Here is a 26,347-nt window from a genome sequence, read left to right on the forward strand (position 1 = left end):
TGTTAGAAAGATAGAATATGTTCTTCGTTTATGAAAATAAATAAGAGACTGCCTATGGATAATTTTTAGCTGAACCCAAAGCCAGACATTGCTCTCAAATGTTTTCATATGCTTTTATCATTAACACAGTTTTGGAATCTGAATACTTAACTAAGAAATCTGATTGTGATATCTTTCCAAATATTTAATTTGTATTGCTTTTTGACAAACTTTTGTATATGGTTCCTGTGGACATGAATAAAGTATTTCCAACTATGTTGTATTTAACATTTTTCCTTTCCCATCCTCTAATCCACATTAACACTCTCTACAACGTAACAAAAGACACAGCAAAACAAACAAATTGTGGTTTAGCTCATCAAGATGCCCTCTTTCTGCTTGAGCTGCGGTACACAGTACTGTATATACAAAGAAAATATTTCTTACCGTTCACCTCTTAGGACCTATCTCTTCACTCCAGATTTAAAATCATAGTGTTTGGAGAACAGCCACGAGTTAGAAACTCAATGTTTTATGATGATGAAAAGGTAAATATTTTAAGATACAGTGTTAGTGAAATTTAATACCTACGTATAATTGGTTATGAAGGATTAATAGAATGAGATAAGAACTAAGCATCTTGACCTATATGTAAAAATCAATTTGACATCTAAGGTAATGCAATTAATAGTATCTGTTCACTGTGCTTTTACTTCTAAAATCCTAGCATAAAAGTAATCAGGCTGTTATAATGATATTTACATTATCACTTCTCTGCAAAAACCCTGGGTCCCTTTTACCTCTCTCCTTCTATTATCCAACACTATCCTAATCCTGGTAAGTCCAAATATCCCTTTGTAGAAACTTGCTGCTAGTAGCTGAAGATGGTCAAAACCCACAGTCATTCTGATGGGTTTCAATAGAAATATATAGTCTGTGATCTCAATTATGCCTGATAATCCTTTTACAGTTTTCTAATACATTTGCTCTTCTACTTTTCAAGACAACTATTTTCTCATCTGTAGCAATTTATACCTTTCCTAGGACCTTTCATAAGCTATCTCATATTATCTTCTTAGGAAGGTAGGATGGAAGGTAATATGTATTATATAGCCCAGGAGACTGAGTCACAGAGGTTAAGACACTTGATGGCACAGCCAGTGCTACCCTCAGAGAAAGGAGTTTCCTATCACTGGAAGTATAAAAGCTCAGTCAGTCAGGGACGTTATGAAGAAGATTCAGGTATTCTATGGGCGGTTGGTCCCCTTCTCCTCCTGTCCTTTTAATTTCTCTCTCTCTCCTCCAGCATGAAAGCATGATAAAGTCTCCTAAAGACACAAACAAAGCCCATCTTGACCCTTCCCAGTCTATGACTTTACTTTCTCTTTCCTCTTCCCTGTATTACTAAGATTTTTTCAAAGAGAAGTTTTTACTCACGGTCTCAACTTCCTTGACTTCCATTTCCTTCTTTCCTATAATCTGGCTTTTGTTGCCACTGTTACCCTGAATCTGCTTTTGCTAAGACCATCTTGTAGTTGTCAAAGCCAGTGGACACTTCATTTTTTCCCTTTTCTGACACCCACAGCATTTAACATTGTTGGCTGGCTGCTGGGTCTCTCTGAAACTTTCTTCTTGCAGGACACTATGCTTTTTTGGATCTGTAACTCTACTTCTCATTCTCATTCAAGCCCTGTCTGTTTCTGACATGTTGGTTTCTCCAAAAGTTCTATCCTCAACCCCCTTCCTTGTTGTTCTCATCCACACCTGTGGATTTCTCTATCTCATACATGCCATGTTCCAAAACATCTGTAGCCCAGTCTTTCTTTTCCTGAGCTCCAAACCCCTATGTCTCACTCCCTATTAATTACACCAATTTAGAAAACTATCAAACTGGCTTTTAAGACAAATTAAAATCAAATTGACTATTTATTCTTTACCCAGTGACTTTTGGCCATAAAACATAGTATTAATTATAGATACTAACTGTACTAAAGTTCTAGATCTCAACTATCAAAACTGAAAAAAAAAAACACCTAAAAGTCAACAGTATTTTATACACTTGAAAGTCCACAATTTACACAAGCACTTTCATTCTAGCTTTGTAAATTTAGAGAACAATTTAGTTAAAATTACACATTGTACTGGAACAAGAGTTTCTATTTCCCTATCCTGATTGTTATGATTACTGAAGTCAAATAATTTGATATGACATGATTATAATGCAGTAAAACTTGTTGACAAGTCTTACCTGGAATTAAAAAATATTTAAAAATTAAAGCAAACTTAGAAAAAAATAAAAAGCATTATTGTTTGTTCTAACAAAATTTATTATGCAGTAATTACAAAGGTTAAAGACTCTTCCATCTCAAATAAAAATAACAGTTATAATTACACACATAATATAGTACCTTATAGAATGATTCCAATAAATATCACAGGAAATACAGTGCATTTTCAAGTTGGAGAGACAAATACTTTCTCATTCACAGTGTTTGACATAGGAAAGCCTATTTACATAACAATCTGTATAAAGTCATGCTCTTAGTAACAGTCCATACAGAGCTGTGCCAACACAATTCTTTCAGAATGTGAAGTACCGGGCAAACCACTCCTGGCGCTGGGGATCTGGAGAAGCCACTGGAGAAGCTTCACTCTGAGCAGGACTGAATTCATAAAAAGAGAGACATGTAACCCAGCATTAAGTCATTTTGCAAAATGAAGGCAAAAGCACATAAAACATCAGCATAGATTACCACAACGGGTTCCCCATGTTGTAAGTCGTGTTTTAAAGATTTGCTACTCTCTCTATACTAGAATCGGTTCTCCACTCCATGAGAGCATAAGAGTGCATCAGCAGCTCAAATGTAGTCAGTTAAGGAGGAGCCACATCACAACAATCACAAAAAACAAAAAACAACTGCAAAAATGTCACCTTCTTTGAATAAAAAATTCAGTAAGAATTGTGGGAAACAAGAGAGAATAAAATAATGCTCCTGTCTTTCAGCACCTTTTCTCTTTTAGCTGATCGTACAGATGTGTCCTTAAATATAACTAAAGTAACTACTAGTGTTTTTTACTATATGCATTTTACATTAAATTTTCATTTCATAATTCCCTAAGCAAATACTCCAGGAAAGGGAGAACACTAAAAATATAATTTCCCCCGTCATTGATGTTATATAGTTTATACTTTTCTTAATTCTAACTAAAGATTCTTTGGGCTACTTAAGAAAACAAAAGAATCCCTACCGTCTTTGGGGAAAATTACAAGGCACGCAACAATGTGTAATGGAAACTCCAGTAGTCATGTTCCTTGAGCTCATGCACATGCATCTTACTGATACCTGAACATACCCATGCACAAGGGAAAATAAGCAACACAAAATATTTAGCAGGAGACAAATTCAGAGGTGTATTTGACTAATTTTCATTCTGGCTATTTTTTTTGTTAATCATTAACTATGTCACTAATCACTTAGCCTAAAAAAACCTGCCTACTTTGTAAGACTATTACTAGTGACACTGCTAAGATTTAGTAAGATAAGAAAAAAAACATAAAGCAGCAAAAAATCAGTAATAGTAAGATGAGCATAAAACAACGGTACTTTCTGACTTTATCTAATGGCTAAATTTCTAATGAAATTTGCATTTCATTCAAAATTTGCTAATACATTTAATCAACAACTGCAAGGTAACTTAAAATTGGAATGGAAATTTTAAAAATTATTTATTTTTTCTAAATTTAGTTTTTGCATAAGTATATTTAAGTTCCCAGAGTTTACGTATGTTTCTATTTTGACAATAAGCATATATATATATATATATATATATATATATATATATATATATATAAATCTTGGTAAACAAGAAAGGGAAAAAAATAAACATATATAAAAAACAAAAACCACTTAGTAAACAAAAAATTATTTTAAAGTTCTACAATAAGGATGGATTGTTAATTTAAAAATTGGTGACAATACTAAAAATAAAGTAATTGTGCATAATATTAAAATTCTAATGATATAAATTACATTAACACCTCTTTAAGTACTTAGAAAATTGACTGATGACCAGAAATTAGAAAAAATCTTTTTAACACAGTCAAAAGGAAGTTCTCTAGAGAGGTGATAAATATACTTTGAAGAAAATATTTCATAGTAATTTTTCTTAGGTTGTTCTTAAAGTAGTGATTTCTGCAGTGTAAGAAGGTAAATTTCTCAAGTTAAAAAAGAAAAGAAAAAAACATTGGTGAGACGGGTCTCACCTCAAAAATGTCTTGGGCCCTTTAGGTGGCACTGGCTGTGGAAGTGGTTTGCTGCTGTTGAACTCAATATCGTGGACTGGAGAATTAGGAATGGGATCCAGGCGGTTAGGATGTCCATTGCCCACTCCACCAGATTCCAGAGCACTTAGATTGGGAACACTCACAAACCTGTTTGTTGGTGATTTATCATTCTTCTTCTTTTGCTGCATTAAAAATAATACATGTGAGGATAGTCCCTGCATGAGGACAAATGAGAAAATAGGAATGGTAGAAGATAGAAATTTGGCATGGGAAAATTTTGGAAGCTTTATGTTAAATTAAAATGTTAATTAACCAGTGTTACCCAAACTGTGGTCTGGGAATCCTTGGAGGTATTTTTTATCTACATGGAATCCTCAAAGACAGACATGCTACCAGGGCAGAAAGAATGAGGAAGAAACATTTAGGAGTCATTCACGAGGAATGAGAGAGAAGGTAAAAAGAGTGCCAAGGGGTAAAGAATACCCTTTTGGGAAGAAAAGGGAAAAAGGATTAGGGGAGAGAGCAAGTCTTGCAGATAGAAGGTTAAATGGATTTAGGCTAAAATTAGGAGAAGGGGTAAAGTTAAACATAATTTTAAAAGAGAGGTCCATGAAATTTAGCCATCTGTCAAAGGGAGGCAGTTCTTGCCTGGAAAAAAAAAAGGAATGAGAAAATGCTTCGCAATGTAGTTTGAAACAAATTGCACATTTCTGCTAAAGACCTAAAGCTGACTTAAGAGAAATAATCTGGTTTTAAATTCACTGTGACATCTATCTTTCTGAAGAGAGAAAGTTATATCTGCATAATTAAGTCTAATTTCCATATTAATTGGCAGTATCATTAATTGGCTCATATTTTTTAAACTTTAAAGGTTACAAAACAATAGTAATCAGCTGATTTTTTAATGTGTCTTTAAAATTAAGAGATAAAAAGACAAATTCCATTGCAGATTATCAAACTCTATCAGCTTGCAATTCACTAACTTTAGTCTCAAAGTATTTTATTCACATCTCTAGAATCAATGATCATCATCTTGCTATGAGAAATAAAAATTAACATGTTACTAGATATTTAGAATATTATCATATTTTACTAATTAGATGTATACCAATTAACTTTGTAAGCTTTTTTAGGGAAATAACTCGAGTTTGGGAAAAAATGCAATTAATATATAAGATGGAACTTTTATTTTTATTTATCTCATTGTCTAAACATTTTCCTCTGTCATATTCTGTGACTTGTACAGTCTCTGATGAAAATCCTATTTTAGCATAACCAGAAAAAGAAAATAATAATAATACCTTCCTGAGAACTATTTGTGAAAACTAAAGTCACTATTAGGAGTCAAAAGTAGTTTGAAAGTTCTTACAAAGATGTATCTTTTGCATTTTCTTATTCTAGTCACCAGAGGGCATAATTAAACCTACTTAAGGTTTCTATTTTAAGAAATCAAAAGAATACTGGTAAAGTTCTACAGTAATCGTTTTGCAGCTAAAAAATTTAATTCCAATAAAATAAATAAATGAAAAGGAGTATTTTTAGTATATCTTTTTTCCACAAACCTCATAATCTTGCTTTATAATTAAAATCTTATTTCACCCTAAATTATGAATTAAAAAACTAAAACTAATTATAATTATTCATTCACCAATTATTTACTCAGAGCTTTCTATCTGCCAGGCAGTATTTTAGACTCTGAGATACAGCTACATGCCACTACAGTCATTCTATTTTAGAAAACATTCAAGTTTAAAGTTTGGAACACTTTAACTTGTAAAGGAAGGATAGATTCAGTGTTCTTAACAGAGAAGTTTTACGAGCTGTGAAAGGAAAGGAAAATTTCTGGGTAAAGTCCTAATAAAAATTAGGCATGACGTGAAACTTAATAAAATCTGAATTTGAAAAACAGCTTTGGAACTATCACTTTTATTTATTCTACTATTGATTTCTGCCATAAGATTCATAATTCCTATGAAGCCAATATATATATATGTATATATATAATCATTTATGACTTCCTTTATTCACAGAATAATTTGTGGTGGCTTATAGGGAATGTGATGAAATTTTGCAACTGAACAAATATTTACTGAATACCTACTATACCCAAAACATGATTGGAGCCATGGGAAGCTAGGGTACAAAGATTTATAAGACTTGGCCATGTCTATTTCAAGGCTCTTCTTTTTGTCCCAAGACAGTAACAAATATCAAAATAAGTCATGCTCAATTTTAATTAAGAACGGTCATAAAGCTGGGCAAAGTGGCATACACCTGCAATCCCATCCACTCGGGAGCTGGAAGCAGGAGGATCGCTTGAGCCCAAGAGTTTGAGACCAGCCTGAGCAACGTAGTGAGACGCCATCTCCAAAACAAAAACAAAAAACCAAACCAAACCAAAAAGAACGGTCAGAAGGCTGAGAGAAGTAAAGCCCTTCTCTGATGATTGGTAGGCAACAAAATACATGTCCAACCCAAGGTCCATTAAGATGTTAGGCCTTAAACCAGGAACAGCTGTTGGGTATCCAGGGCTGGAGTCTCTTTCTGGACCATAAGCAGAAGATTGTGAACCATAAGAAAACAACAAGAAATAGTCTTAAGCAGAGTCAGAAGGTTAGTTTTCTTTAGAAATATGAAAAAAAGGTAGAATCAAGTTTTATAATATTGGTAAAATATATTTAAAGGAATATGAGTAGTATTCAGTTTCATTCTTAAAATGAACATATAAATAATTCATAAGTTTCAGTGCTAGATTATTAAATAGAAGAAAACATTTTTTGGGAGCTTTATCTAACTATGCTGCTCCAAATATTTTCACCAAATTTTTAACCAACTTTTAAACCACATTCCTATTCTACAGTGTTTACGGCACATACCTTAGCCAATGGATTAATAACACCAACAGTAGGACTTGAGTTAAACACTCTGTTGAAGTTAGTTTCTCGATTGACTAATTCCAGCTGATAAAACTTATTATCCTCCTATGCAAAAGAATTATAAACATCTTTTAAATATTTTCTATGGAATATTTTAAAAACATAAATGTATAAACGCCATTTCATTTAAAATTTACTATAAAACCTGAATGAAGATTTAGATACTTTGTTTTAAGATTTCTTGACCTGATTGCTGCTGTCTTAAGGAATGTTGGGGGATAAGTTTTCAACAGCTTTTAAACCCTATACCCGAGCACTTGACCCGTTTCCTTCAAAAGTGGACCTAAATGTTTTATTTGGTCCCAGCTGTTTCACAGGGCTGACTATGCAGTTTGGGCAGGTTTACAACTTACATTCATGGGGCTCTGGGCATGACTGAATTGTTTCCACAGATAAGGATGACACTATATCATTAATCTTTATTTCCATTTCTTTTTATAGGCATGTGCCACCATACCCAGCTAAGTTTTTTTTTGTGTTTTTTTTTTGTTTTTTTTTTGGTGTGTGTAGAGGTAGGGTCTCACTACATCATCCAGGATGGACTCAAACTCCTAGCCTCAAGCAATCCTCTGGCTTCAGCCTCCCAAAGTGCTGGGATTATAAGCATGAGCCATCATATCCGGCCTCATTATTCTTCAGTACTGTAAATAGATTTGATTGCATCTAATCTGAGATATTAATCCACGATAGCAATGGTAATCAAAGAACAGGGAAAAAGTGATTGCCCACATAGAGGTAAAACCTTTACCTTTGGCTTCACCAACAAGATGTTCTAATTAAGTAAGCAGAATGTGGGAAGGCCATAAGTAAATACAACAGTGTGTGGGAGAATGCAGGGCTGTGCTCTAGCAGAACTAGATTCTAGTGAAATCTAGTAGAATTCTTTATGCCTCTCTTAGTCACCACTGTCATTCAAATCACTAATCTTGACCTATGTGCCTCACAGTCCACGGAGTCAGGCTGTTGTGGAAGGAGTATGGAACAACCCTTGCCTACAATCCTGGCTCTTCCCTGGTGAGCTGTGTTGCTTTCGAAAGTTGCTTTACTGTATTTGCTGTGAGGACAAAATACAATTATAACACCTCCTCAGTAAGAACTGGGAATTAATAGCTATTTATATGGAACAGAGTTTCAATACATTTACTATGCTTGCTGATTTCATGTGTGAAATATAATTTTCCATGAGTCTGCTGCTATCAGATGCAGCAATCTATAAGGCCTGTGCTCATGTTCACAATATGTAGAAAATTGGGTGGCTGGTGGATTGAAGCAGCACACACTCATCTCTCCAAAGCCTGCTCCTGGATTCTACCTGTGATCCCCAATCTGCTACCTGTTGCTTTCAGCAGGAACTTCTAGTCTCAGACAACAGGCTGCCTCTCCTAAATGCAAACAGAGATGCATTAAGGAAAAAGGACTTCAGAAATACATGTTGCTCTTATGCTCTTTTTGCATGCTAAAGTCCAAAGTCTGCAGCTGAAGATATGAACGGTTAAAGAGTATATTCATTGTTAAATCCGTATTTTCTTAGCTGATAAACTTCAGAGCCATTAAGAACCCAGTGTTACTGACTTTCCAAGAGAGAACCTCAGTGTTACTGACCTTCCAAGAGAAAGCATGCAACTTTTCTGCGGCTAGATTATGGAACATTTTTTTTCTATAGAGTAAAAATGTTGGATTAGTGTTTGCTAGGACACATTTTAGGAAATCAATATGCTCAACTTGTTAGTGTACAATACAGGCTAATGCATGAATGTGCTGGCTTTTCTTTGCTAGCCAATCCTAATACTACATGTGCAACACACATACATACACACACTTCAATGGTATATTAATTGTATACTGGCAGTGACATATTATTAAACATTCAATATGTATCAAAAAGACTTTCTTTTAAAAAAATGAAAGACGTACAATTCCCTTACCCTAATGCCAAATTTAAATTTTAAAAATTACTTTATTCATAAACATTTCAATGAACTTTCAATCACAATGCACATGTTCTGTGTTTTCTATTTTCACTTAGCATTACTTAAAAAGATTGTCCCATATTTTCCCAATCAATATCTATTGATTACTAACATGGTTAGACTAAAACCAAAATATCTTACAATTAGTTTCTTTATGATCTGGTCTCTTTCTGTAAGCATAGCTTTTAATTCTGTAATCATCTGTATATCTTCTGGTTTTGATTCTCTCATTAGATATTTTTCTTCCATTTCTTCTAATCTGAGAACAAGAAAGACTTTAGCTCATTGATATCACTCAGATACATTCTTCTGTAATACCTACATTAAAAAAATTAGTCTAGTTGAACACACACAAAAATCTGAAACAAAACTTCTTTTTTCCTTAAAACTTTTAAGCATAATGACATGACTGCTTCAAGAGCAGTAGTTGCATTAAAGGAGTTAAAGGGGTAGATGGTACTATGAAAGGCTTTGCAGGTTACTTCTGAAGAAGTCACTCATTTTAAGTCATTCCAGAGTATCTGGAGAAAAGGTGAGGAGTATCTGGAGATAAGCTCTGCAGAAGAAATTATATGTTGAATGATACTAACCTGACAAATAACAGGTTTGATACTAGAAAGGCAGGCTTACTATTACAAGTGCTTATCACAATACAATATTGTGTGATAACACAAGGCTTGGTAACATATAAAAAGGACAAGAAACAAATACAGACGAAAGCAAAACAAAGGACACACATGTATGACATCATTTTTTCCTGGTTTATAGAAAAGAAAGTTTAAAAATTCTGTATTATCAGCCAATACATACAAACTGAAAAAAAGTTTCATCAGGTAAGAGAAGAATTATGTTCCCTTCTAAGCCTATTCTGTCCTGAATGATATGAGGTGGTAATAGGCCTGAATGCCTTGAACGTTAAAATATAGGCCACTTTTTATAAGCAGGTGACACATCCTGCTGAGTCTAAGAATATAGAATGGGGAAGACTGAAGAGAATACAAATGGAAACTGCTGGCTTAGTTTCAGAAAAAGCACTCTCAATTTTAGAAAATGCAAATAATTAGAACAATTTTTAAAATCTTGTTTTCAGGATATAGAGGATAGAACTTAAAATTTCAATAACATTATTCAATAAAATTATGGTTAATAACGATTCTTAGAAAAAATTATTCACTCATGAATACTGAGTAACTTGTAGATGATCTATCTTCCAGAAATCAGTTATACATTCCTATTCCCACCCAAAACCCTAGAGAGGTACCTGAATCTCAGTGTATTTGAGTACCATAAAATCCCTCCAAAAACTCAGCCTAAGCTAAAGATTTGGAGATAACATATTAGGTTCTCTATCCAGTCCCCTGGCTAAAGTTGTCAATTAGGGTGTTGGGAGGTATGAAGGTGATGAGGAAGTGAGGAAGTGATTGTCTCAGGATCAGCTAGGACTTCATCAGATCAGTACGAGGTAAGTTGTACAACAGGGGTGTCCAATCTTTTGGTTTCCCTGGGCCACATTTAAAGAATTGTCTTCGGGCACACATAAAATACACTAACACTAACGATAGCTGATGAGCTTAAAAAAAAATCTCAAAAAAAAAAATCTTATCATGCTTTAAGAAAGTTTATGAATTTGTGGTGGGCCGCATTCAAAGCTGTCCTGGGCTGCATATGGCCTGCGGGCCGTGGGTTGAACAACCTTGCTGTACAATGTGTTAAGTTCCACTATCTTTACTTTTGTTCTTTTGTGACAATAGAGACCAAGTGAAAAATAATGTGATTTGTTAACTCAAATAAAGTGACCTTGCATTTTATCCCAATATGGCAGAGTTAACTCTTAAAGTATTTTATGGGCAAACATTAAGAGTCGAGAAATACTAAACTAGTAAAAGAAACAGCAATTTGGGTTTTATGTTGGAGAAACCACAAGAGGTCACTGGAGCACTTTCTTTTATCATTAAAAGCAAAGTACAAGATTTATGAACTGCTTACCGCAGCTGAGCAAGAATACTTGGTATAAATGGTAGCTAAACAACTAAATTTAAAGCCTTATTTAAAACTATTATTTCTATCTTTTTGTTAATTGAGAAGTTAAGGTAAAGTGAATCTAAAGCAATCAGTTACAATCTCTGAACCACTTTTTTTTTGCATAATAAAGGTCTACCCCTGAATCCAAATTGCAGTGTTTTTATTTAGCTTAAACATCCTTTGCCTACAGAATTATTATCAGTTAATCTTCTCTATAAAATATCTGATATAGTTTGGCTGTGTCTCACCCAAATCTCATCTTGAATTGTAGTCCCCACAATCCCCATGTGTCATGGGAGAAACCTGGTGGGAGGTAATTGAATCATGGGGGCAGTTATCCCCATGCTATTCTCATGACAGTAACTTCTCAAAAGATCTGATGGTTTTATAAGGGAAAATCTTTTCCCCCTTTGCTTGGTCCTTCTTCTTTCTGTCACCATGTGAAGAAGGATGTGTTTACTTCCCCTTCCGCCATGATTGTAAGTTTCCTGAGGCCTCTCCAGCCATGCTGAACTGTGAGTCAATTAAATCTCTTTCCTTTATAAATTACCCAGTCTCGGGCATGACTTTATTAGCAGCGTGAGAACGGACTAATAAAATATTTTTACATCATCAAAAATGTTTAATAAGAAAAACACCTGGATATTAAATAGGAAAATATAATTGATTAAATAGAAAAAACATAATCCATATAAACACAAACAGGAAAGCATTAAAGGAGAGAACAAGTAAGTAATATGATATAGATTTAACTTGCAAATATATTTCATTAATTACTAGTCTTTTAAAATTTTTACAGAAAGGAAACTTGGTACTATTCCGATATCCATTTCAAGCCAAGACTAGTCAATATTTTTCTTTTCTTCAGTTGCCGCAGGCAGCTCTCATAACCAGCACTGCTTCTAAAATTTAGTCCAGGTGTGAACAACTGGTGATACAGTTTTGTTTTGTTTTTTAATTATACTTTAAGCTCTGGGATACACGTGCAGAACATGCAGGTTTGTTACACAGGTATACATGGGTTTGCTGCACCCAACAACCCATCATCTACATTAGGTATTTCTCCTAATGCTATCCCTCCCCCTGCCTCCCACCCCCTGACAGGCCCTGGTGTGTGATGTTCCCCTCCCTGGGCCCACATGTTCTCCTTGTTCAACTCCCACTTATGAGTGAGAACATGTGGAGTTTGGTTTTGTTCCTGGATACACAGTTGTTTTTAAGTTTGTTCTTTAATCTTTCTATCACAACAAAAAAAAATTGTTTGGGTGTATATATATATACATATATGTATATATATATATATATTTTTATATATTTTATATATTTTATATATATATATATATATATATTTTTTTTTTTTTTTTTTTTTGAGATGGAGTTTTGCTCTGTCACCCAGGCTGGAGTGCAATGGCACAATCTCAGTTCCCTGCAACCTCCACCTCCCGGGTCCAGGCGATTCTCCTGCCTCAGTCTCCCGAGTAGCTGGGATTACAGGTGTCTGCCACCACACTCGGCTAATTTTTGTATTTTTAGTAGAGACGGGGTTTTACCATGTTGGTCAGGCTGGTCTCAAACTCCTGACCTCAGGTGATCCGCCTGCCTCGGCCTTCCAGAAGTGCTGGGATTACAGGCATGAGCCACTGTGCTCAGCCGGGTCTATATATCTTAAATTGCCTTCATAACTTATGTTCATTACTCTATTTCACAACACTCAGGCAGGCCTTCAGTGTAAATGCTAGCTAGAATCTAATAACATTGTTTTATTTTCACAAAATTTACATTCATATAATTATAGCTTAGCTTTTATTTAGAATAAAGGATAAAATTTTTCAGTAGTGATAAATGTTCTACTGTAGTGATATCAAGTTTTCCTATTAAATATTTAAGTTAAAATAAGTCAATTAAAAATATTAAGAAAATAATATACATAGCCAGAAATGACCCAATTCCCAAGGATGTATACAAATGATTAAAGCCTGGGAAATGCCGCCTTGAGAATACCACACAAGTGTAGCCTTTTACTCAAATTTTACAGATTTCCATTAAAAGTAATAGAAGAGAGAAGAGAAAGGGGGAAAAAAGGAGAAAGGAGAAGTAGAATATATAAAATTACTAATTAGGGCCACTGATGGATTCTCACCAGGCATGCATGCCCTGCTTTCTTTGGCTCTGACAATATACAGGTCAATGTCTGTGATTCATGGACAACAGGCCTAAATTACAAATGCCTAAAAAGCTGTATACAAAGTTTCCAAGTTATAGTCTTGTTAAGAAAAAGGATAAAAAAATAAAATCAGTGAATTTTAGAACCAAAAATGGTATACTATTGTTTCATAACCAAACAATAGTATATTATGCACACATATATCCTATAACTTTGATTTTATAAAGATGAAAAAACTCTATTATATCATCATTTTCTAAACTCTTAAATAAAGGAAATATAGCAATTGAAGCACTTTAACGCTGAACCTTTCTTTTCCCATAAATTATGCACAGACTGATTTGTGACAAGACTACTTCCGTACCTCACAAAGCTTACAACCATACCTGAATGGTAAATTAAAAATCAAATGACAACAAAAACAAAAGTTATTTGAGTATTATAGATGAAAGGACTCAAAACTTAAAAAAAAAAAATAAGTAATTCAGGTATGGTGGAGTGCTTCTTTTCAATTGGGGATTACTGATCTATTTAAAATCTAAGTACAGAAACTCAACATTTCTCTCAAGAAGAAATCATCTTTTGTGAAATAAACCTAAACAATCAGTAATCTCAGAACCATCTTTTTGCATATTAAAAATCGGCCATGACCTCAAGTTGTAGAGAATGTTTTCATTTAGCTTAAACTTTCTTTACTTACAGAGTAATCATTCAGATAAAAAAAAATCAAACAGCCCATTCTCTCATTTGTTTCTAAAAGAAACCAGAATCAGGACATTTTTATTAGATATAAAGTTTTTACTACTATATCACTGAAAAATAAAATTTCTATAGAACTCTCTGAAAAATCTAAAACTTTAACTTCCAGCACCAAAGAGGATTTCTAATAATCATCATCCATAAGCAATATAGAACTCATCACCATTTCTACAATACTTACAGACTTAGAGGGTATTTCCCATCCTTTACATGTGTTGCCCCACCCTTCTCTCTCCAGGAAGGGAGTTCAACAGGATTTGGGGCAGGAGCAGAAGCAAGAAGCTGCCTCTGCCCCCAAGCTTCCTCAGTGGCAGGCTGTGGCCTGTCAGGCTGCACCATGTCCCTTCAGCCCCCAGCACCACTGCCTTCCAGGAATCCACGGGACTTTTCTGATTTCAAAGTTTTAAAGCCAGGGTGCAGCTGATTAGGAACTTCAATAGAATCCCCTAGTCCTTGGGAACAGTTCAGATACTGTTTCCCACAGCTCCATAAGTTGGAACCAACTCTCCCTGCTCACTACCTGTCTAAATCCAAACCATTCAGCAGATCCAAGCAGGCTGCATTTAAGGATATGGAACAGAAACAACCAATTGTCTAAAACTATGTTTTCCAACATTGTAGCCATTAGTCTGCATATGGCTATTTACATTTAAATTAATTGAAATTAAATGAAATTTAAAAATTCAGCTCCTCAGTTATGCTAACCACCGTTCAAGCATTCAAGAGCCATTTTTAGCTAGAAGCTACTAACCTGGACAAAGCAGATACAAAACATTTTCATTATCACAGACAATCTATTGGACAGTGCTGGTCAAATATAAATTTGGTGTGTGTTTGTTTTTAACTAAAGGAGTAAACACCTAAAGCTAGGGGGTAATTACCTGGTGGCAGTAGGTTTCTGGTGAAAAAAGAAACATGATTGGTTAGCATGGACCCAAGTGGAAGCATTAAAATGAAAGGAGAGTCTAGAAAAGCAGGTAGTTTACTTAAAAGTAAATACTAATTCTTTGATTATTAAAAATGATCATAAAATCAAAAACTAAGTTATTTGCTACCTACTGAAGATTCATAATGTGCAAAACCATATGCAACAGAATAAAGGAAAAACAAGGACACAACCTTTACTCTTTGTAAATTAACATTCCTAAGGAGACAGGACACACAGACAGACTGACGTTATTCTTTCTGTGACTATGTTTTTTCAGAGCATGAAGTGGGGGATGCCAAGATTTCAGTCTCTGTCTGAGGAATACCACTGAGGCCAGGAAAAAGGACAGCCAAGGAATTGAGGTCTATTGTAAATCCTTTCTGCAAAAGCATGAGGTTATGAGCTGTTATACAAGGCAGATACCTGAGCTCATACTTGGCCCAAAAGGATTTAAAAATCACCTCTAATAACAGCAAACACCAAACTCAGAGTGACCAGGGAAGTAACACAAGCTTCCTCACCATTTCAAAGGCAACTTCAAAAAGTGGTAAATATGATGGAGAAAGAACCATAAAATTCATTCATGAAACATTCACTGGGTGCTTAACTAATGTAACGATTCTGAATATGCCCATCAGAAAGAGCACCTCATCTCACAGCATACTCAAGTAAATAACAACTGGGGACCTGTTTTCTGCTGTGGCTTAAGTGAATACGTGTGTGTGCATGTGTGCGTCTGTATGTGTGTGTTGTGGTGTTGCCTATGTATGTAACAATCTTTACCGAGAGATTGGTCACATAAATCAAATAAAAGAAGATAATTTTTAGATTTGAGGACGATACTTAAAACGGCAACAACACAGGAGGTTATTCTAGACTGTAGAGGACAACACAGGAAACCAAGAAGGTCCACTAGGCTGATAAAAAGACAGTAGACAGAATAAGAAATAAGGGTTGCTGTTGGATGATGTAGAATAAGGCACATTGGAGCTGTTAAGTTTACATTTGACTTTGACATGAAGGATAATCGGATTAGTCACTAATTGTGACTTTACTGAAGTATGTGGATATATATATTTGATTGGAAGAGGAGAGACTAAAGGTGAATAAACTACTAGCAGCAGCTCAGAGTAGATTAATTCTGAAATAACTTATGTTGGACCAGGGTTTAGGCCACAGAGATGGACTGAGTACAAACTGCATTAGCTACATCAGTTTAAAAGCATCTAGGAAAGGAAGGGTTATTAAATGTTTTCAAAGAACATTAAATAAGAATTAGAAACTTTGGTTTTAACAATACTGTAGTTACTATGTATAAGCGGTAACTTTATTTGTAATGTTTTCCCCTTTATTGATTTTTAAAATCATAAGACAATTAGATGCTTCTTGTAGGAATTTAAACAATATGTAAGTGGAGTATATAAAATAAAAAGAAAGAATTGCTCTTTCTCATCTCCAGTACCTCCTAATCCATTCTCTTGAGGGAACCATTACCATTAAAATTTGGTATTTGTTAAGATATTTTGATATTTTGGTAAAATATACATTATTAGTGTGTATACAGGATCATAGTATTCCTATTGTTCACTATATATTCTTTTTACTTAACATTATATATAGCCATATTTTCAGTTTTCACCATGGCATGATAGTTCATGATCCTAAGGAACACTCTTTAGATTACTGTTCTAGCAGAACTGTTGTGGTCTTAGTTGATAAAACATCATCATTCAACTGCCTCATCCTAATTAAAGAACATATAGCACTGCAATTACCATCTGTAACACAGCACTAAAATTTTCTTTTTAAAGCATCCTTTTTATTAGAGTCAAAATAACAGCTAATCTGAGGTTAAACACAGTACTCCTAAATTTATTATCCACATATGAATTTTCGTATATAATATGACTTACGACACTTGTAAAGCGGCATTTATTTCCTTGAGTAGCTCGTTAGTCTTATTAAAATCTGCCCGCATGATATTTTTCTCTCTGAGGTGGTCTGCTGTCATGACATCCAACTCTTTTTCAAGTCTCTTGTTTAAATCTTGTTCATGCAACCTGTTTGATTTATTTTTAGTTAAGAAAATGTTATTCTGAAGTCAAGCTTTCAAAACTTTCTATTATTCTACCAGATTTGAAATGGTTTTTGGTATAATATATAGAAAATTTATGTAAACAGCCTAAATTAAGCTACTTACTTTCTGCTATAAGCTTCTGGCTTTGTTAAAGTTGTCTCCTTTAATGCTTTTTCAAATAACATTTTAAAAAGAATTCAGTTAATTATATACAATTTCCAAAATGAATGAATACATGTTACATCATTCAAGATATAAACATTTCATCTGTGTTCTAGATTATAAAATAGTCATCAAATAAAGTAAAAAGAGGTCGTCAATATTTTACTAGAGAGCCAGTCTAGTCACAAAAATAGCATAGATTACTAAATATCAGCACAACAGTTTTTCAGATGACACTGCATATTCCTTCTGTTGTACTTAATGGCATACCTTATCTGTTGGTTAGATTCACTTCGTATTCTGAGAATTTCTTTCCCCTTAAATTCCAGTTCTTTGGTTAGGGCACTTATATTCTCATGAAGGTGCTGAACCTCCTTATCCAATTCAGAGATGTGATGCTCTCTGTGTCTTAATTCCTCTTGTAGATCTGTAATTCTACACATGTGCTCCTTACTCTGTTAAAAAAAAAAAAAGTCATTTTTAGAAGTTTTCTACATATTTGGTTTCTGTGTTTATCTGCGGGAAAGAAAATGGCACACTGGAATGTCAAATGTAATCATTCTGACATTGCTTCTTCAAAAGCAAACTGCTGAAATGAGAAAACCTCAAGGCCTCTTCTCTTTCCACACATATAGTGTGTATATGGATATAGCTTCAATAATGTCAGATTACAAAGAACCCAAAAGGTCAAAGGACATCTCTCTCATTTTACAGATGAGGAAACCAATACCCAAAGATGATTTATAATCAGTGGATTAGTTGAGATTAGAACACAGTGCTCTTACATTCTCAGTAAGTTTTACATGATTTTGAAGAATAATTGTGGCACCACTGCCTATAATCTAAAGAGAAAGCGCATCTAAGGAGGCCCTCCTAAACCACACACATCACATGGCTTACAAAGCAGACTTAGTTTAGTGCTGCTCTAGCAGTTATCTGACAGTTAAGCTCCCTTCTGTGATTGTGCCACTCCACTCCAGCCTCAGTGACAAAGCGAGACCCTGTCTCAAATAAATAAATAACTGAATCAAATAAAGCTCTTCAATATAAATAGAATGTGATAACTAGTGAAAATAAGTTATTACAAAATAATTTTCAGAAAATTATGAACATTCAATCTATTCAAATTTAAGAAATCATCAGAGTACAGAATACTCTTACTTACCTGTCTTCTGCTGATGTCTATGCTTCTCTCTAATTCCATTTTAGCAGCTGCCAATTCTTGATGATGATTATGCCGTAACAAATCAATTGCAGCTGCATGTTGATGGTTGAGTTCTGAGCGCAAGGAAGCTGGAATTGCAAGGCAAAAATACATTTGGCACATTTAAAAAATATTATCAATACTTTAGATAAAAATTATAGAAGTAAAAAATATTATTTCAAAATTAGAACACTTGTGTATGTCCATTAAATTAATAGATTATAAACTATGACAAATTTAAATATTACAGACTACAATATACTATCACGAATTTAAAAATGTAGCTTTGATGAGGATATAAAATATTTCAAATGTTTAAGTGGATCAAGGTATTTTTATACATGCTTTCAGTATGCAGGTAAAGTGCTAATGGAGATGAAGTATTTTTAATTCGTCTCTTTCACTATTAGGATAATAAAATTTGGTCAAGCACGGGGGCTTATGCCTATAATCCCAGCACTTTGGGAGGCCGAGGTGGGTGGATAACCTGAGGTCAGGAGTTCGAGACCAGCCTGATCAACATGGTGAAACCCCGTCTCTACTAAAAATACAAAAAATTAGCCAGGCATAGTGGTAGGTTCCTGTAATCTTAGCTACTCAGAAGACTGACACAGGAGAATTGCGTGAACCTGGGAGGCAGAGGTTGCAATGAGCTGAGATCACGCCATTGCACTCCAGCCTGGGCAACAGAGTGAGACTCCATCTCAAAAAAAAAAAAAAAAAGAATGAAATTTTAGAGTTTAATGGTACCATAACAAATATTTAGGAGGCAACTTCTCACCCAAATAAGAATTCTTCAAAAATATCCCTAAAGGAGCCTGGCTGGTCAATGTTCTCAGTGATCTGAAGGTCATCACCTTCATTTGAGTTTGGGATTATTTCATACAGTCCATAAACATTTATTGAATGTCAGGCACTATTCTAAGGGGAAATGAAATATGACAGTATCTCTATAACTGCACAGGGTTGAGGGGAAGACATTATGCCAGAAAACTAAGTAGGATATCAGAGGTGACTATTAGGTATGATAAAAGCACAGTAGTGCAAGAACCCAAATTTTCTAGGACAGGGAAACTGGGGAAGGGAATTGTCACAGCAACTGTCTGAAAGACTGAGTAGGAGTTCTCCAAGTAGAGAAAGAAAAAGCATTCAGGAAGAAGGGATACTATATGTAAAAGCAGAAAGAACCTGGTCTGTCTGGCAAACTATAGGAGGGTTGGCATGGCAGGAGGCCACAGTGCACATGGTCATACTGTAAAGAAAATGGAACCTAGTGGGAGAAAGTTTTAGTACAAAATGCTTTTTATTTTAACCTAAGGCTCATAGTTCTCAAACTGGGATATGTGTGGTGGCATGTGTGAAGAAACTTGATCATCTTCTGAAACATGAATTTTACTAGAAGATTTTTGGAAAATCCATTAATTATATATTATATAAACAGAGATTTAAGTGAGTAAAATACACATTTATCAATTTTAAAGTGAAAACATGAGACTTCAAAGACAAGCTGTGCTTGTAGCTAGCCAATTCAGGCTCCTCTTGAGACTGCCATGTAAAGCATAAGTTGTTTCCCCTGGTGTTAAGGCCTTTTTCAGTGGGAAACCTTGACATGCACTAAGGTAGGACATGAGGAATCAATGAAGGATTTGAAGTGGGTTGTCATATGGTGAGATCTGAGCATTACAAAGTTTACCCTGACTGGAGTCTAGAGAATGTACTGCAGGAAAGGAGATCTGCAAGGTTATGGCAATAATCCAGGTGAGAAATGATACAACCAAAACCTAAGTATGGCAGAGGACTAAAGAAGAGGAAACAAATAGAAGAAATGTTTAAGAGGAGGGAGTAACAGATAGGACGTGGCAGTGAAAGAAAAAAAGTCAGCTGGGTACGGTGGCTCACACCTGTAATCCTAGCACTTTGGGAGGATGAGGCTGGTGGATCACCTGAGGTCAGGAGTTCAAGAGCAGCCTGATCAACATGGTGAAACCCCAGTTCTACCAAAAATACAAAAATTATCCAGGTGTGGTGGCGGGCTCCTGTAATCCCAGCTAGTTGGGAGGCTGAGGCAGGAGAACTGCTTGAACCTGGGAGGCAGAGGTTGCAGTGAGCTGAGATGGCATCACTGTATTCCTGCACAGAGCGAGACTCCGTCTCAGAAAAAAAAAAAAGAAAAAAGAAAAAAAGTCGATTGTGACTCCCATTTTCTTGGTTTTGGCAAGTGTGTAAACAGTGATACCATTAATTAGAGTAGGAGGTACAGGAATATAAACACATTTTGGACTATGGGAGACAGTGAGTTCATATTTTTAAATGTTTAGTATAAGTTAGAATATCTGTCTAACAATGCGTAAGAAATAGAAACCTAAGGTACAAGAAGAGAGGTGTAGTCTAGAAATGATTATGTGGAATCACCAGCACATAGACGTGGTTGCAACCATGGATGTGGATGCAATAAACCAAGAAAAGGCTGAAGACTAAAAAAGAGACCAGAAGGCTGGGGGCTTACTGTGGTTTAATATGGTTTCTCCCCTCTGAAACACATGTTCAAATTTGATTGTCATTGTGGCACTGTTGGGAGGTGGGGCCTTCAGGAGGTGATTGGGTCATTAGGAGGGATTAATGGCTTTCTTGCAGGAATGGTTAGCAAGCATAGGAAATCCACCCCCTTTTTTTCTAGTGCTCAGGCCCTCTCCCTGCTTCCACTTTTCCACCAAGCTAGGAAGCAGCACAGGGCCCTCACCAGATGTGGCCAGCCACCTGATCTTAGACTTCTCAGCCTCCAGAATCATGAGCCAAGTAAACCTCTTTCCTTTATAAATTAGCCAGTCTGTGGTATTCTGCTATAGCAACAGAAAACAAACCAAGATAGAGCTGAATCCTGGGAAATACTAATTATTTGATGGATGCATGTGGAAACGGGACAGTATATGAGATGAAGGAGTAGAGGTCAGAAAAGTAGGAATATAGTAAGTATAGTATATTATTATGAAAACCAAGGAAAAAATACTCAAGAAGGTTTTGGTCAAAGGGCTCAAACGTTGAAGATAGGGCAAATAAGATGAAAGCTAGTAAGTGGGAATACTTTGGATTTGGAAGTTCAAAGCTCAGTGGTGATCTCAGGGAAGAGTAGTTTCAATGAAATGATGGGGACAAAATGTAGAATTGAAGGATCCCAACAAAGGACTAGTATCTACAATATATAAACAACTCTTAAAATGCAACAGTAAAATATAAACCATTCAATTAGAAAAGAAGATATACAAATGGCAAATGAGCACATGAAAAATGTTCAATATCATGAGCCACTAGGAAAATGCAAATTAAAACCAGAATGAGTTATCACACATTCCTATCAGAAAGGATGAAATATAATGACAACATCAAATGTTGGTGAGGATGTGAGCAAAATTTATATGATGCTAGTAGGGATGGAAAATGGTACAGTCACTCTAGAAAATGTTTGGCAGTTTGTTACAAAACTACATATGCAGCTGCCATATGACCCAGCAACCGCACTCCTGGGCACTTATCCCAGAGAAATGAAACTTATGTTTATATAAAATTTGTACGTGAATGTTTATAGCAGCTTTATTTGTAACAGCTAAGAACTAAAAGCTCAGGTGATCTTTAACGGGCAAAGGACAACAAACTACAGTGGATCAAAACCATTGAATACTACTTGGCAATAAAAAGAAACAAACTGTTGATACACACAATAACCTAGATGACTTCAGATAATTATGCTGAGTGAAAAAAGGCCAACCTCTACATGTTAAACATTGTTGGGTGTGGTGGTTCACACCTGTAATCCCAGCACTTTGGGAGGCCGAGACCCGTAGATCACTTGAGGCCTGGAGTTTGAGACCAGCTTGGGCAACATGGTGAAACCCTGCCTACAAAAAATACAAAAATTAGCTGGGTGTGGCAGCACACACTTATAGTCCCAGCTACTTAGGAGGCTGAGGCAGGAGGATTGCTTGAACCCGGGAGGCGGAGGTTGCAGTGAGCTGATAGCACACCACTGCATTCTTAACCTGGGCAACAGAGTGAGACCCTATCCCTTCTCCCCAAAAAGGTTAAATATTGTATGATTTCATTTATAAAATTAGAGCATCCTTAACCTGACAAAATTATAGAAATGAACAGGGTAATGGTTGCCAGGTGTTACAGGAGGGGAGGACTGGGAATATAGGTGTGGCAATAAATGAACAACATGAGTCATCTTCATGGTAATGGAAATGTTCTGAATCTTGACAGAATCTTCGTCATTATACTGGTTGTGATACTGTACCATAGTTCTGCAGGATGTTACCATTGGAGTAACTAGTTAAAGAGATCTCTGTAGTATTTCTTAAAACTGCATGTGAATCTACAATTATTTCAAAATAAAAGTTTTTTTAAAGACCCAAAACTCTTTTTGTCAACAAAGACATATTTTATTTATTTATTTATTTTTTGAGACGGAGTTTTGCTCTTGTTGCCCAGGCTGGAATGCAATGGTGTGATCTTGGCTCACTGCAACCTCGGCCTTCCAGATTCAAGCGATTCTCCCACCTCAGCCTCCCAAGTAGCTAGGATTACAGGCATGCGCCACCACGCCTGGCTAATTCTGTATTTTTAGTAGAGACGCAGTTTCACCATGTTGGTCAGGCTGATCTCAAAATCCCGCCCTCAGGTGATCCACCTGCCTCAGCCTCCCAAAGTACTGGGATTACAGGTGTGAGCCACCACACCCGGCCAAAAAAGACATATTTAAATCATGTTTAGTGGAGCATGTTTCAATGGACTAAACAACAATAGTTCCAACACTGGGACTGTTTTTGCCTGCCCTCACAAAGCTGTGGAATGTGTATTCCCTTTTGGCCACATTTCTATAAAGGCTACCTCTACATTTGACTACAATTCCTGTGCAAAGACAGGGCAGTAGTTCATTTTTTAATTCTCCTTGCTCAGCAATCTCTAGCACATGAAAAGGTTTTTCACAAATCTTTGACAAATGTCTAAATTTAATCTGATTTTCATGCTAGCAGTCATAGTGGGTTTTAAAGGAGGAAGAGGAGAGCTTTAACGACTTGGTCTGGGACTCCCAGCAACATTATCAATGAGAAACAGGGTCAGACGGCTTTCCCTTTGAGGCCCAAAATATTGATAACACTTCAGTCTTCTTTGCTCCAAATTCCTACTTGGAAAGAGTGTGCCACTGAAGTATGACAACATGTTAAAAATATTAGCATAATTTGGAATAAAGCCAAACAGAAGGAAAATGAGATGGTAAGAATAAAAAGTTATTGAATGACATAAAAAACAAAACCCAAATCTTTAAATACATATCCAGTTTTTCTTCAAAACTCAACCTACCTCCTTATAAAAAGTAACGATGTGAACACCTCATAGGTAGAAATCTCAAAGAAATATATACCTACCTCAACAGAAGAGTCAGACCTAATACTGACTTTTCCCATTAGAACAAAATCTTGAAGTGCAAAAAACCATATGACCATGCAGTCTAAGGACATGTGGCTCCATGTCCTTTCTACTGAGCAGTGATTGATTTCTGGGACACCTCAATGTCCTGAGTCCACTTAGTCCAAAAAGGACAGATTATAGTACCAGCGGTGTTGCTTGCATAGCTGGAGTACAGAGAGAGCTGAGGGGAATTCACTTTACTGTTTGTGTCCTGCCTATTCATCTGGTAACTTCAAATAAAATATGCAGTACACTCAGATACTCATTTTGATGTTTCAAAATTTTAAAATAAAACTTGGTGATTTTATGTTGAATTTAAAAAATGTTAAAAATGTACATATGAATATGACAAGATTGTAATCTTTTCAAAATACCAAGCATAGCCTTTCCTTCATCTTCTAATTCAAACCGAAGAGTCTGAAGTTCCTGTTCCATTTCTATCCGGAAGCCCTCCATTGACTCTCTGTGTGCATCTTTTAATGATTGAAGCTCTGCAGAATGCTTCTGTTGTAAATGATTTTCAAGAGCCTAGAACAAGACAAATTCAAATTATTATGCTAGAATATAGGAAGGAAAATGCAAACAAAATAGAAAACAGTTACTAAAACTCAGTTATTATTTAAGAAATACAAAATGTTTTAGGTTCATTTTCAAGAAAACCAGACATAAGATAACCAATATTAGAAAAAATAATTAGGGTCACTTCAGTAGAATAAAGAAATCATCATGAAACCAATTTGATTCAATGTATTTTGTCTATATATTGAACAGGCTGGGCACAGTGGCTCACCCTTGTAATCCCAGCAGTTTGGGAGGACAAGGTGGAAGGATTGCTTGAGCCCCAGAATTCAAGACCAGCCTGGGCAACATAGCGAGACCCTGTTTCTACAAAAAAAAAATTAAAAAATTAGCCAGGCATGGTGGTGTGCGCCTATAGTCCCAGCTATTCAGGAGGCTGAGGTGGAAAAATCACGAGTCTAGGAAGTCGAGACTGCAGTGAGCCATGATTGTGCTGCTGCACTTCAGCCTGGGTGACAGAGTGAGACCCTGTCTCAAAAAATAGAAAAAAAATTTTTTTTAATTTGAAGACTAATTATCATTAGGCAGTTGGATTACATTTGAACATATGTCACATAAAACTTACTCTTTGCTCCTTTTCCTTTTCCTCTTCCATAGTTTGAAATGCAAGGACATGTGCTTCTTTTAATGATTTGTGTCTTTGCTGATGTTGCTCCTCTAATTCTTCAAGCTCTTGCGTAAGCCGCTGTCGTTCTTGCGTAAACTGGGCTTGCAGTTGTTGCAAAGAAGTCTGAGACTGGGAAAGCTGTATCTCCAGATTCTGTTTCAGCAAGGAAATCTATGCCCCAGAATGGTACACAATGAAGAATAAATACAAGGCATAGTTCACAAACTACCCAGCAAAGGGGGAAAAGCATTTCAAAGATATTAATGATAGTAAAATAACTGCCTTAATGTTTCCATTTAAAATGTTCTAAAATACATCATAAAAATAACCATTTAATATCACCATTTAAAATTCCACTTTAATTATTCTGAAAATAGTTTAGTTATATTGTTTATAGACTGTCTAAAGAACACTGCAGCCCACATTTAGAATACAATGAATATCTGTCTTAAGTTTCAATAAAAATTCATAATATGAAATAATAACACAAGACAACTAACATATTCATTAGGTTATAGTCACTTTGAGGAAAGAGTATGTTAAACCACTTATTTGTAAAGTAGTAAAGTGAAATAGGACTGTGAGCTCTGAGTTAAAATCTTAGCTCTGTCACTTGTTAGTATCAACACCTCACCAGGCTATGTTACTACATATAGCTCACTTTGAACAGACTCTGGCATGTACTAAGCATTCAACAAATATTAGCTAAGATTATTTGAGAATTAAAAACCTACTGTTTAAAAGATATATCAGTTTATAATTTAGAATCATTATGTAAATTTTTATTTTTTATTTAACTCAAAGTTATTGAAAACCTTTAAGTTTTTAAAATGTCTCAAACGTCCCACAATCTTTTATTCAGCCATTATAATAATGTCAGGTGCTTTTCTTTCACTACGGAAAACTGATTTGTCACTCCTTTTGAAAACAGACATCAGCCTCAATATGTCTGTATCACTTCTAGATGTCTTAATATACTTAAAATTAAGTATTTTGGTAAGAATAAAAACATAAAACAGGTATATTTATGTATTATATACGTTCATATATACATTTGATAAAACCATTTAATTGACCTATTTCTATTCTCATACACAGGATATTGTAACTTGAAACTATGTAACTGTATTCTAAAAGAAGTCTAAATCTAAGAGGAACTTAGGAGAACCAGATACAAAGTTGTAAAATGTGTTCCATAAGCAACTTAAA

The 26,347-nt window shown here is 35.3% G+C and overlaps 1 protein-coding gene across 12 annotated transcripts in view; it reads right to left on the reverse strand.

Annotated features, from left to right (window-relative positions):
- Positions 1-2,282: 2,282 nt before the first annotated feature.
- The window catches only part of FAM184A (family with sequence similarity 184 member A), a 121,419-nt gene continuing 97,354 nt past the window's right edge, over positions 2,283-26,347 (reverse strand). For 2 of the 12 annotated variants that reach the window (XM_063707821.1, XM_004044604.5), the window contains exons 10-18: positions 25,097-25,309; positions 24,327-24,480; positions 18,448-18,575; positions 17,553-17,737; positions 16,957-17,103; positions 9,312-9,429; positions 7,141-7,245; positions 4,244-4,446; positions 2,283-2,642 (exon numbers count right to left, since the gene is read on the reverse strand). In XM_063707821.1, coding sequence (XP_063563891.1) covers positions 2,561-2,642; positions 4,244-4,446; positions 7,141-7,245; positions 9,312-9,429; positions 16,957-17,103; positions 17,553-17,737; positions 18,448-18,575; positions 24,327-24,480; positions 25,097-25,309 — 1,335 coding nt within the window. In that variant the 3' untranslated portion in view covers positions 2,283-2,560. Of the gene's footprint in view, positions 2,643-3,228; positions 3,324-4,243; positions 4,447-7,140; positions 7,246-9,311; positions 9,430-16,956; positions 17,104-17,552; positions 17,738-18,447; positions 18,576-24,326; positions 24,481-25,096; positions 25,310-26,347 lie in introns of all 12 variants that reach the window. The other 10 variants (XR_010134355.1, XM_019029501.4, XM_055391953.2 and 7 more) reach the window with 10 other exon arrangements.

The sequence above is a fragment of the Gorilla gorilla genome, chromosome 5, assembly GCF_029281585.2.
Source record: "Gorilla gorilla gorilla isolate KB3781 chromosome 5, NHGRI_mGorGor1-v2.1_pri, whole genome shotgun sequence".
Classification (NCBI taxonomy): domain Eukaryota; kingdom Metazoa; phylum Chordata; class Mammalia; order Primates; family Hominidae; genus Gorilla; species Gorilla gorilla.